The following is a 13371-nucleotide window of genomic DNA, read 5'->3' as shown; positions in this document are numbered from 1 at the left end:
TATTATGTAGACAATCAATGGGTGATAGTAATTATTTAAATCACCTTTCAGTGTTTATTTTTGTTTCTTTAATGGAAGTGATAGTTAATAAATATCAATGATTTAGGTTATTTTTGTAGCTTAAGAGCGATTTCAATCCTAAATGTTAAGATATCTCGGACAAATAAACAAGTGTAAAATTTGAAGCTATTAGAGGATAACTATAATATTAACTTAATACAATCCATTCTTAGCACCAATAGCAGAGCGCATGTAGGGCTATATCGCATTCGCTCAAACAAACAAAATGAGAATTTTATTTCACTAAAATGGTTCATTTTTAGCACATGAATAAATTAAGAACAGTATGTAAAGATAATAACTAAAGCTGAAACTACTTATTTGTCACTTTAAAATTTAAATGATAGATAAAATAAATACCTCAGTTAAATTCTAAATGATTAATAATCTGCTCTTGCTGTATCTTTCAAGGCTGCTTGTAATACAGTGTTTTCTCATTGCTAAAGTTAAATACATTTTATATATGACAGAAATGCTATTCACATAATTGATAGTAAAAGTAGGGTAAGTAAAGGAAATACATGTTATAGGAAGGTATAACTACTGAAATTAATTATCGTCAATTTTTGTAACAAGTCCAATTATAGCATTTATACAGCGAACATTATCAATGGGTATTCTGTGTTAAACTAAACACTTAAACGCCGGCCTTAGTTTTGTAGATGTTGATACTTATGAATCGCGCATTCATAATAGTGACAAGAATACAGACATAGAATTTTTTAGATCAAGTGATACATTGCAAAATTGTAAACGCGATACCGTGGCACTTAATTTTTACTCAGTGCTAGGTAATAGATCAAAAATATGAAAGACGAAATTTCGATCTATATATCACGGAATTGTTGCTAAAGTATCTTGCTTGGATAATGATTGGGAATGAGCTGTTAGCACTACTGGTGTTGAATCTTTATTATTCATATTGTTAGAGTCTTGCTGTGCTACTGGAAGAACAGCAAAGTATTTACTTCTGGCAAATAATTTACAAGTTGGAATGAATAACTGCCGAATTTGGTTATTAAATATACAATATATCACAGGATTATACAATGTTGTGAAGGGAAGCATTAATATACTGAGGCGAATTATCGATCGAATTGTTGGATTATTTGTGCTTGAAATGATTTGTGAGGTTATTTTGCCTGTAATTGCTACAATTGCTAAAGTTAGTGCCCAAGGTGTTGCTAATGCTAGAAACGTAAATGTTGTTATTAATAGCATATAGATAGTTCTACGTTTAAGCTTTTTACTTTTTCTTGATTCAATTTGTCCAACGATGCTTCCTCTACTCAATTGGCGAAGTATTAATGAATATAGTACAGTCATAACGACAGCTGGAAGGGCAAACTGGAAAATAAATAAGACAAGGTTAATCACCGTTGTCCAATAAGTGTATTTTCCATTATTAATACAAAATCGCAATTTTGGTCTTCTGATTGATGCATCGATAGCAGGAGGAATTGAAACTATTAATGATATTCCCCATGCTATGAGGCATAACCATTTTACTCTTCTGGTTGTTAATACTTTGGTCGGACGAAATATAGCTTGATATCGTTCGGCGCTAATTATAACTAAGGTTTGTATAGAAGCAGTATAAGACCAAGTATTTGGTAGGATAACGATTATTTTACATAATAATAAATGAATCTTTCTAGATATTCCAATTTGATAATCGATTAATGCTAATATGACATTTAATATTGTTCCTATTCCGAGCATAATATCGCTTGCAGCTAAGTTAGCAATTAAATAATAAGTGGGTTTATGCAATGATGATTTTAGGTAGATACCAGCTATGATAATAATGTTGGGAATAATTCCAATTGAACCACCGATCATTAAAGTAGTCGCAGTTGAGAATCCTAATGGTGAAGCAAGATTGCTAGAAGCGTTTCTACAGAGGCTGCTAGTACATAATGTGATATTCATAATGATCCAAATTTAAACTTAGAGAGATATTACTTTTCGTTGTTAAATTCCGTAACTATCATACGTTGAAAAATCTTTAAATTTCCTTAAGTTTTGGTTGACTTTCTTGAACTGCACATAATACAACTTAATGATGCTTTTTATATGGATGAAAAACGAATACAGTATCAATATGATATTGTACAAATCAACCCGAGAGTTTTGTCTTCAGTTGGATTAATTTATGATATCAAAGAATCAGATTTTGTCTCAATTAAAAACAACAAATGTCTAGTACATTTATTGCTAATAAATTTGTGTCCTCCCACCAATTCAAAAGCAAACAGTGCCATAAAATTTTAAATAATAGCTAAAAGATTTAATCTGTTCTTAATATTTTCTACTATTGAAAATAAAGTTTCTGCCTTGACGCTTGATATTGAATTAGATGACTCAATGGATGATATATTCTGAATTGAATATTGACGTTAGCTTTCATGTTAAATGAAGCTTTAAACGATATAGAGGTAATTGATTGTAGTAAACAAGCAAGATGACAATATTAATAGAAAATTTTGCATGAATAAAATTTAAACTAAGTTGTCGAATTATTGTAGAATTAGAAGTTTTTTCTTAAATTGAATTTTGGTTGAAGATTAATATCTTGTATTAATATATCTTAGCTCCAGTCTGATAAATTGTAAGTATTAATTGTATAGAAATTAGCGAAATTACTTGATTTTCGTTTCTAGTATGAGCCAAACAATAATTTCAATAATTATAAGTAAAAGTCATTATTTGTTATTAAATAACATGACATATAACGAGACTAAATCGTATCATAAATCCAAAAAATTATAACTTGTCAGTAGTTGTCATGAATACAAGTTATTATCGCAGCCATGACACATTGCAAAATGTTATAGTAATGGCTTTGCAAATAATGCGTCACCGTTTGAAGCGCTTTCAGAAATTATTAATTCTGTTCTTGTGCGATGCAATGCTCCTTTTTAGTATAATAAGTAGTATACTAAGCTGAAACATCTCATTAGTAAGTAAACAGGAGTTGTCGTATCAAATTGTATCTCCTAAACTTTTGTAAAAAATTTTATATCCCGTGAACCATCTCCAATTATTCATATCAAGGAGTAGAATTTAAATTTCTTTTAAGTATAGTTTGAATTAGGAAGCTAAATTTGTAATTGGATACCAACACAGAATTTGTAAAATTAAGCCGAGGAATAATTATTGTTCAGATATTTTACTTCATTTTACTATTGTACTATATTTAAAATTGAAGTTTGAATTTCTATTCTTGCTATACCATTCTTATCCCTATATTTCAGTGCTCTCTATGCCTAATAATAATCTAGGAACACGAAATAAACGGTAGTTATTAATGCTTTTAATTTAGCATCAGCTATTTTTGACGTCAAACTTTATTTTATAAGTCATTATCGAAATTTAAAACAATGTCTATATCTGTTATGCTTTCTACATTTAAATCTGTCTTAGATTCGATAATATTTGTATTGCTAGGTTACACTGAAATCAAGTTAATTGGAAAAAATTAAAGATTAGTTTTCAATATAATGATTAACAATCGTTAAAATGAATGAAAATTCTATGTCTATTGTCTGAAACTACGGTAAAAATAGCTGACAATCTGTAGTTATAATAAATTATATTTCGAAAGTTCATAGTAAAATTCAAGCTGAAATCTGAATTTATACGTAAAAATCCTAACTTTATTCTCACGTAATGAAATTCATTTAAATAAATCTTAAACTCTCTTTAGCTATAATAAACAATATCCATCTACCTAGACATAAACTCAAGATTCCTTGAGCTATCATTATAAATTGCTCAAATTTGTAAAGTGTAATGTAAATCAGGCGTCAGCACATATATTTGGCAAGATGGTTTAATTGCCTTTCAAGTGGCAAAAATTTAGGTTTACTTTGCTGCTAATTTGCCATTGCATATTTGTGCACATAGCAAACGAAGTAGTAATGAAATTTGAATGCTCTATTCATACGCAAGTAAATAATTTATAAGAGATTAGATTCAATAATCTGGTTATAAGGTATGATACATTAGTGGCTCGATCTTAATCAAACATTACTATTACTGCGCTTTATTTCTTGCCTACGAACGCAACCCGTAAAGCGTTCATATTGTAACGTACACTGTTTTTAATAAAATTACGAAACTGCTTTCGATTAATGATAAGATCTTTGTTGGATTGATAATTGATAAGGTTTCTATTGAAGATATTTAAAAGTAAAAGTCTTGTCTTTTTAAATATCGTTGTTATAGCGATATTCACTATTATATCAATAAAATGCAGCTGTTTCGTCATTATTTTGTTTAAGCCTAGTAAACAAACTTTATTTTGAATTTTAGACCTGAACATGATTATTTAATTAAAAATTAATTATCATTGCAGTGAAATTAATTTAATGCATAGTAAAAGCAATTAATTTAAAATATCTAATGGAATAAAATACCGTAATAGTATTGAAAGCAAACGTGGAATGCTTTAAAAGTCGATCTTGATGGAAATACTGTAGCCGACTTTGAATTATGTCTGATAGCATTAAATTTAGAGTGGATTTATATCCTTGCTGGAAAGTGTCGTCTTTATTAGTTATCGGAGGCAATTAAGAGACGATAGGAAAAGCAAAAACTTATTAAAATTTGCATAGCCAGCAACATAAAACTAATTTGATGTACAACAAGAAATCCGATATTATAGGAGACTAATAAACAACTGAAATCATGTTTAGCCCATTTTCGATGCTTGTCAATACTCGCTTCTGCCATTCAACACTAAACTCTAAGGAAAGGTCTAAATCTTAAGGATAACAGAGTTCTTACCTTACATAAACACTTTTACGTAACTTAATGTAAGATTTTGGCATGCGGTGTGTCGCTCTGACTCGTTACCAAAGCCTCAATTTTACAAATATTACCCAATTTTGTGATATATTTTAATTTAGCCGTTACTGCTCATGCATTACAACTTATTCTTATCACTACCGTCTACAGAACCTTAATTAATCTCATTTGATCTGTGTAAAGCGTCTTTAATTTCGCTTGGATACTCTAGCTTTCATGAATCTTTATCGGAATAAGAGTCGTGATCTTTGCTTCCGGAGTTTCTGGGAACTAGTATCCTATAACAATTTATAGAAATTCAGACGCCGTTTCTTTAACGTTACGATACTAGAGAATTAATTTATTTGTCAATCTACCAGAATCGATACTATAAGTGATCACAGTCGTTCAAACATTCTAACAATTGCTCTTAGTTCAGCAGCTGAACTAATACGATAGCATTCGTGGAAGTAGACATTTACTCAGTAACTTTTCAGACAGTTAGACTACGGTCGATCTATTCACAAAGCCATTTAAATATAACCAACTATTTGCTATCAATCCAACTTATAATTACTAAGACCATACTATACTCTATTGATCTTAGTTACTATATTAAATTCTTATTGAGCTCAACGAATAATTTGCTGTAGTGAATTATAATTAAAAGATTTCTCCTGCGAGTATTTAATTGCTATCACTGTATACGAATGTTAAATTCACTAAATTTTGACCATCTATTTTTCACGATAGTTTATAGTGTGACATTGACAACATCTAAAATTAACTCTATCATTTGCTACATAACCTTTTGGAACGTAATTATTACCTGGTAGACAAACGGTGAACAAGTCACTAACTAGGGGCGTTGTATTGTAGATTGATCTTAACTAAGTTTAGAATGTATCTAATCTTAAATGGAGGAGATGAATCATAGTTACTTATATTAATGTGCGTTGATGTTCTAGTAATATATGTACTTACGGAATCCACAATTAATTCGATTTCTAGTCCGATCTAAAGCATACCTACTAAATCTAGTATTGAGATACAGTAATTAATAATGACTAGATCTTCAGATCCGTCAAAGTATTCAATTCATTTCGTTAGAAAAATTAGAAGTCACCTTTTGGTCAATGAAAAAACAAAAATAAATCATAACGATATGCCTCCAGCAAGTAATATGATCAAAACTAATCAAAAACTCTTCGATCTTCCCAACAAAAACGCTAATCTGTATTTTTCGGAAAAAACGTTATTATTTTTTTGGGCTTTCATGGAACTTGACCAGTTGATTGCTGCTAAATATTAAGTAGTCTAAATTAAAAATCAAATTCAAAAGGTAGACTATTCCTAAAAATTATTGAATACAATTTAAAATCAAGTGGCATGTTGCTCGCCTTAAGGATTCAATTAATTATGTATAAGAATTGTTTGGATTTATTATTTGTAGCATCTACTAATAATAAAGGGCTAGAATTAATTTTAAATATTAAATCTTTGCGATGGCCGAGTGTTACCGTCCACTAGTAACAAAGTATGTCCACACACTAACGCTAATAAAGAACATCTCCTACTAACTCTAAGAGACATGATTTGCTATAGTACCACGTGCAATAGTCCCAACGACCGAATACTACTATAGCTGTAGCACTACAATCAGTGAACAAGGTGATAAAAGAATTATTTCTATATTTGTTACTTAAGAGAACTTACACAAATTAAAATTATTAGTTCAACCAGCAAGCTACCTCTACTATCTCTACTAGCTATCGAACTATGTTCAACTAGACTAGACTAGACTGACGTACGCCCTAACTGAAGAGCTCAATCTTCAGACACCGGTCTTTTATGTTCTCGTGGAAGATCAGGTGCGAAAACAACAAAAACACCCTTCTAAAAGTATATATGCATCATAATAAGATATATCACTAAGGTTTCAGTAAGGAAAATTAATTACTAACATGTATTGTTAGCAGCTAACAGTAGACTAATAAAGTGTTAAGCTTTTATCACAAACATGACGGTCTAACACCTTAAACATTTGATCAACAACAACATTAACAGTATATTATTTAATCAAGTTAATCCTAATCTACACAAGCTATAACAAATTAATATCAAAACGAGCAGTGTATCGTAACACCGAGTGATAGTCTTTTACTATTACTATAGGTTCGTGACCTCTAACTCTTAATCTGAGATATTGAAGTTAAGCAAATCCTTATGAAATGCTATAAACCGTCACAACCGAGAGAGTAGCTTAAAACCTACGTTTATTATTCCGCCTGTCCGTGAGAGTGAATTCAATTTGCACCTCTCATATAATTAATCGAAAACGGCTAAGATAAAACAGTGTAAGACAGTGTAATATTGTATTCTAAGTTGATGATATATTTAGTAATGTCTACCGTAGGTGTTGTGTTCAACATGTGATAGATATACTCGTTAGAAGCTTAAGTATTAAATATAGCTAGCTTAGTAGCTGTAATCCTTTTGAAGAGGAGCGCTACAGTGCTCACATGAGAGCTTCACATGAAAGGTGTAAACTAGCCTGTATTCGAGATGCTAATACTGAAGTGTGTAGTAAGTAAGGTGCTAAGACTGTAAACGCGGAAAGGTATATAAGCGAGTAGTTTAGTATAGTAAGTTAGTTCTTTCCCGTTAGAGGTTCTCAGCTAATTGATTACGTTGTATCTTCGTAAAGGAGGTTTTGTTCAATAAATCTTAATTTACTAAAGTTTTTTGAAGATTCTTGATCTATCAACCTCACAAACAGACTTCGATTATTTTTACAAGCAATCATTTCCATACGAAATCATATAGCATAAGCTTACATCCTATAGTCAAGGTATTAATCTAATGCTGTTAAAAGCCCAAAATCAGCAGTTTAGCTTGAGTAAAATAAATTATAACCTTAATTTATAATAAGATGCACTTCTAAAAAAGGCTCGAGTTATTAGTGATGGGACTACTCCTTGAATAGTGTTGCAATTATCACTCTACGTATAATACATATCAAATTATAGCTACTCGTATCTAGCGACGTGATACATACCAAGGAACATATTAATATCATAACCACATTAGTAATACAGGAGGTCTTCTTTTACCTTGTAAACTTTTATTGTTCTTTTACTAATATTGTATAGCTATGGTATACAACATCAGAGACTACAACGTTAGGTGCTGCTAGTCAAGTAACTGTACCATACTTTGTAAATATTTCTCTAGTTGTTTGGCGTAACAAAGTCTTCAAAAGTGAGTAATAGAAGATGTGTCGATAAAAATTAAATCATTTTTGTTTTTTCTCCTAATTTGCCTATTTACGGTATGTTTTAATACCGTAGTTTTTTTTAAATTTACTAACAGATTATAATTTAGTGATTAGTCTAAGAAATTCGTACATTAGTATTTTTAAATATTAATTAATTATCGCTATATCTTTACATAATTTCTCCATTTGGACTATATATTCGGACAAAATATCAATTATCACAATATCTTAACTTAACGTATCTATTTTTACTAAATTTTAATTCTAAATATCAATCATCACAATATTTAGTATAAGATGTCTATTGTCATTATATTGTCATTATATTTTAATATAATTTAATTTAATTTTCTCGCCATGGCAATTATAATACCTTGACAATCACGCTTAATAGCAACACTTCAATAAATATTATTTTTTTATGTTGGATTGGTTGCATCTGACTTCGTAACCTTAAGTGCTAACAGGGCAAAATTTGTGCTCGAATCCGCATTGACTGTGTGTGATACTGTCAAAAATTGCTTATCCACAAAATCGCAAGAATTTATACGAGGATAAGTAACCGAAGTATTAGTCTTTGCTGCAGCTAACGAGTGTGAAAAGGAAAATAATATTAGGTTGTAGCTTGTAAAGTAGACTAGGCAAAGCGTCCAAGCTTGCTACGTAACCAGCAGAATTAGCGAACTAGATAAATGCATTAAGATAGGTATTATTATGCAACAATCTTACCTGGAGGAAATTATTTGCAAACGCGATTGAGAAATTAGAAAAGTTTCTTTTATGTTTGAAGATTTCCATGGTATAATCGGATTGAAGTATAAATAGAAATCTACGGTGTAAATAATAAATATGGAGCACAAAAATATGGAGTTTTATTACAACGCAGTAGAAATTAACTTTTACTATGAATAAACTATACCTTACATATTTGTTGTAACCGAGTAATAATCTCTTGTTATTGCCGTAGGTTCATTTAAGTAACCTGAATTTGAATTAAAAAAATTGAGTAATTGCTAATGTGATACACGAAGGTCAATACCGAAAAAAATAGCCTTGAATAACTACATTTATTAATGCGTCCGTCTATCGGAGAAGATTTCTAATTTCTTTTCCTCTTAAGAACAGTTGGAAACGACTAAGACAAACCGGATAACACCACTTAGGCAAATCTGCACACAAATCACTTCTATACAAACGGCACTAATAAATGCTTCTATTCTGTAGCTGACATACTAATTCGAGACTGTAAAACCTCATTTTAATATCTTGCTAAGATAAACCGGATAATTATACTTTAACTCTTATATGGAAGACAGTCTACACACAATCCTACGTTTTGCTATCAGATATGGCATTAACTGGAGAATCCTAGTCTTATACTAGAAAGAGTAAAAGAGCATCATCTCATCCTTATAGCCACTGTCACGGACTACTTCCTGACAAGTTTAGTAGTCTAACGTAAAGCACTTTGAGCTGCTTCTACAGATCACTACCCTAATCTATCACAAGATCCAGTAAGAATATGGTAATGCTACTGTAACGCCTAAGAACTACCTTTTAAAGGCTCATAACCAGTAAAAACGTGGTGCTGTACTATAATCTAGAAAAAGATTTACTCGGCAACTCACTACTTACCGTTCTCCTTTAAAATCAATAGATTTAAACCAAATAAATACACTCATAAATAACCGCTTACCTTAGCAAAGAAATACCTGACACACCTTAATGATGTAATTAGATAAAAAGATAAACTTATTTATAAGAATAATCTTATCTAAATTACGAACGTAATCACAAAATCTTTTTGGCTAGTAAATGTATCACATTACAAATAGCGTTCACAGCTTTCATTTTTCGAGTAAAGCAAGAGTATTATTAATTTACTATAGAATATAAATTCCTAAAGTTATAAGTACAACAAATCCTAGCATTTCCTATACTATAAAACTGAAACACTGCCTGCAAATATACTTTTTTAAAGTCTATAATTTAAGCAACATAGTGCTGTAACAGCCACATACTGCACTACTACAATTAGCTGAAATGATTACGAAATTAAATAAATTTTATAAGCTTATAACCGATTATATTGTAAGTACTTGTAATTTTTGTATTATGTACTAAAAGGCCGAATCTGACTGTTATCTAAAGCTCTGCTTTCCTGTAATATGCTATCATAAATCAGATTTGCGACAAGGTTTACTTAAAGAAAAATTTCTCAATTTTCGAAAGCTTTCGAGATTCAGTATTCCTTGACTACTCATAAGTTCTAAGACGCCTTTACCTCTACGTTATAAAACTAGAGAACTAATTTTATTCTTTGGTCTACTGAACTAAAATAATTTTCGGTAGTGGCTAACATTGATAAATCATCTTACCCCAACAAGTATCGATATGAACATCTACTGACTAATTTTACCTAATTGGACTTGTGATTTTGTTATATATTAATATATATATATATACATTATACTGGTTTACTAGTACTTTGGATATTCTGTTACTTGTGTGCAATCTGCCGCAGGTGTTTAATTAGCACGGCTTCTTAATATGGTCGATTCTATTCTGAAGTAGTGAAGAGTTTGTCTTAGTCATCAGACTGCATTTAGGATTACTGATCACATCCGAAGTTATATTTAGAGTGAAGCCGAGCCGAATTACGTCTTACCACCCGTGAGTAAAATAGAAGTAATTTTAATTTCTGAACGTCATCGTGCGTTGGTTAATATTGTGTCTCACTACCTAGCTAATAATTAATCGGAGTGCCTATAATTATAATTACCAACGTCAGATGAATAGCAATCTAAATGCAACAGGACTGCAGTATGTCCACTCACAGAGTCTTTTCAATACACCTGCAATCTATCATTAGTCAGAATTTCAATTACAGGATCTTGTACTGCATTCCAGTATTATATAATAATTGCATTACAGTACAACATATAATTTACTGTAACTCATTATAACTCTAGTGATTCTTAATGTAAGCAACTAATTGTAATTACCATATGTAAATGCTACGTCACCAAATTTACTCACTTAATTTTTCACATAAGTTCATACTTTAAGCTACTGTGATTATTAAGCTGTATGATATTATCATTAAAGAGGTATATGATATCAAAGTTTATTTTCGACTGTCTGTTTTATCTTAGCCTATTTCTAATGTTATTATGGAGGGAGGAAAAACGAATTTTTCTCAATAATAATCCCGATGTAATATGCACCATATCCATCCTTATTATGAAACAGCTAGTCAATAAATTTTCTTCCGATGTTAGCAGATAAAAATTATTTAATACTCAGTTTTATTGTTGAACGTTACAATAGCAACTAAGATCTCGTAATCGAAATATACCATTACACTGCTACATCTCAGACTGAGCTCTCTTATAACGCCTCAATATCGTATCTCTGGCAACACTACTCTCCTATGGACTAGTGTTGCCATCTTTCTATTTATCGTTGAGGTTTTACTAAATAACCTATTTTCCTAGATCGGATAGTTCTGATCTATATTTGATGCTATGTAGCGAGAATAGAAATAAATGGGTGCCTATTGAGACATAGCTGTTTTCAACTATACAGATTTCTCATCACAAATTAAATATACCATGCTTAACTGTCGAGTGTTATTAAGATACTTTAATTTCCAAATTTACGCTTAAGCGCGAACGTTGGCTAGAAATCTACTTCTGCTTTTGTTACTCGATAATTAAATTTACCATATTCCTTAGATCAGAAGCATGATATTGGCTCTGCACATTTATTTATGAATATTTTTATAGACTAATTAAATAATTGGTGGTATTGATTTTAATAAGTTAATTCAATAAGTAACAACATATACATGGGATAGCAATATTCTATAATTATTAATTAATCGGTAAGTTGTATAAATTTATTCTACAGTTGTGAAGTTTAAACACTTTAATCACTGATAGGGTTAATATTAAAATTCTAATTAAGTATTATCAAATCAATTAGCCATATAAAATTATAATATTTCGTAATATACCTCGTAAAGTTATCAACGATAGGTAACGGACAATTTACAGTGCAGTATTTTGACGTTTATAATATAAGGTCAAGGTATTGGTTAAATTGCATCACTTTTCCTAATTTTACTCCGTGATTTACAGATGTCAGGACTTACTAAATTTATATTGACAATTTTGATGACGTACTTATTTTTATAATCCGTTTTTAGCTTGGCGTTAATGTTACATTAGGTCCAACGGAATGAACATGCTTCACTTTAAATCTTGTTGAGCGATGAAAGCATGGAAAAAATATCCGTCTCATTTTGTGATTGAAAATGCAGTAAATTATTGAATTATATAATGTAGTATACGGCAATGACATTCTACTTATTCCCATAATAGTTTGCAGTAGTGGATTGCTTCTATCTCTTCCTAAATTGAAAGGTAATCTACGCGTTGTGAAGATAGTAACTAGAGATATAGCCCAAGGAGTAGCAAATATAAAATAAAAAAATGTAGTGGTCATTAACATATAAACAGTTCGTTGCTTTACCTTTTTGTTTGCATTCGATTCCTTTTGTAATATTCTACTCTTTCTTTTTAGATGACGTAGTATAAGAGAGTATAAAATGATCATAATAATTGCAGGAAGCATAAATTGGAAAATAAATAGAATAATATTGATTACAGTCGTCCATTCTGTATAATTTTGATACGCAACGCAAATTTTTGGTTTATTATTGAGGGCTGAAGCCGTTATTAGATATGGAAATGCTATTGCGAACGATATTACCCATGAAAGAAAACATAACGATCTAGCTCTCTTTGTTGAAAGCTTTCTAGTGGGTCGAAAAATGGCGTGGTATCTTTCACCGCTGATGATGATTAATGTCTGCATAGAGGCGGTATAGGACCAATATTTTAGAAAGATGGCAAATATTTTACATAAAACAGTTAAAACACTTAATGGCAATTGAAATTGTCTGTCTATGGCCGTTAAAAATAAATTGAATACCGTTGCCGCGCTTTGCATCAAATCGCAGACTGCTAAATTAGTTATGAAGAAGTAAGTTGGCTTTCGGAATGATTTATTGCGATAAACGGTTACAACTATAATTACATTCGGAAAAATCCCAATAATACCACCAAGAACGAGAGTTGTTGCTGATAATATAAGCATGTGCTCACTGAAATACCTTGAACGATTGCAGAAATTACCAATATTACTTTCATTACATGTTGAAACGTTAGACATATTTA

General features: G+C 30.7%; 1 protein-coding gene across 1 annotated transcript; it reads right to left on the bottom strand.

Moving 5' to 3' along the window:
• Positions 1-894: 894 nt before the first annotated feature.
• TRIADDRAFT_58779 (uncharacterized protein) lies at positions 895-1992 on the bottom strand (the record flags this gene model as incomplete). Its single annotated transcript, XM_002114661.1, has 1 exon — positions 895-1992. The coding sequence occupies one exon, from the start codon at positions 1990-1992 to the stop codon at positions 895-897; it is 1098 nt and encodes a 365-aa protein (XP_002114697.1).
• Between the last annotated feature and the right edge of the window lie 11379 nt (positions 1993-13371).

Source organism: Trichoplax adhaerens, genomic scaffold (assembly GCF_000150275.1).
Source record: "Trichoplax adhaerens TRIADscaffold_8 genomic scaffold, whole genome shotgun sequence".
Lineage (NCBI taxonomy): Eukaryota > Metazoa > Placozoa > Uniplacotomia > Trichoplacea > Trichoplacidae > Trichoplax > Trichoplax adhaerens.
The sequence above is the reverse complement of the archived record's forward strand: the minus strand, read 5'-3'. Positions and strand labels throughout refer to the sequence as shown.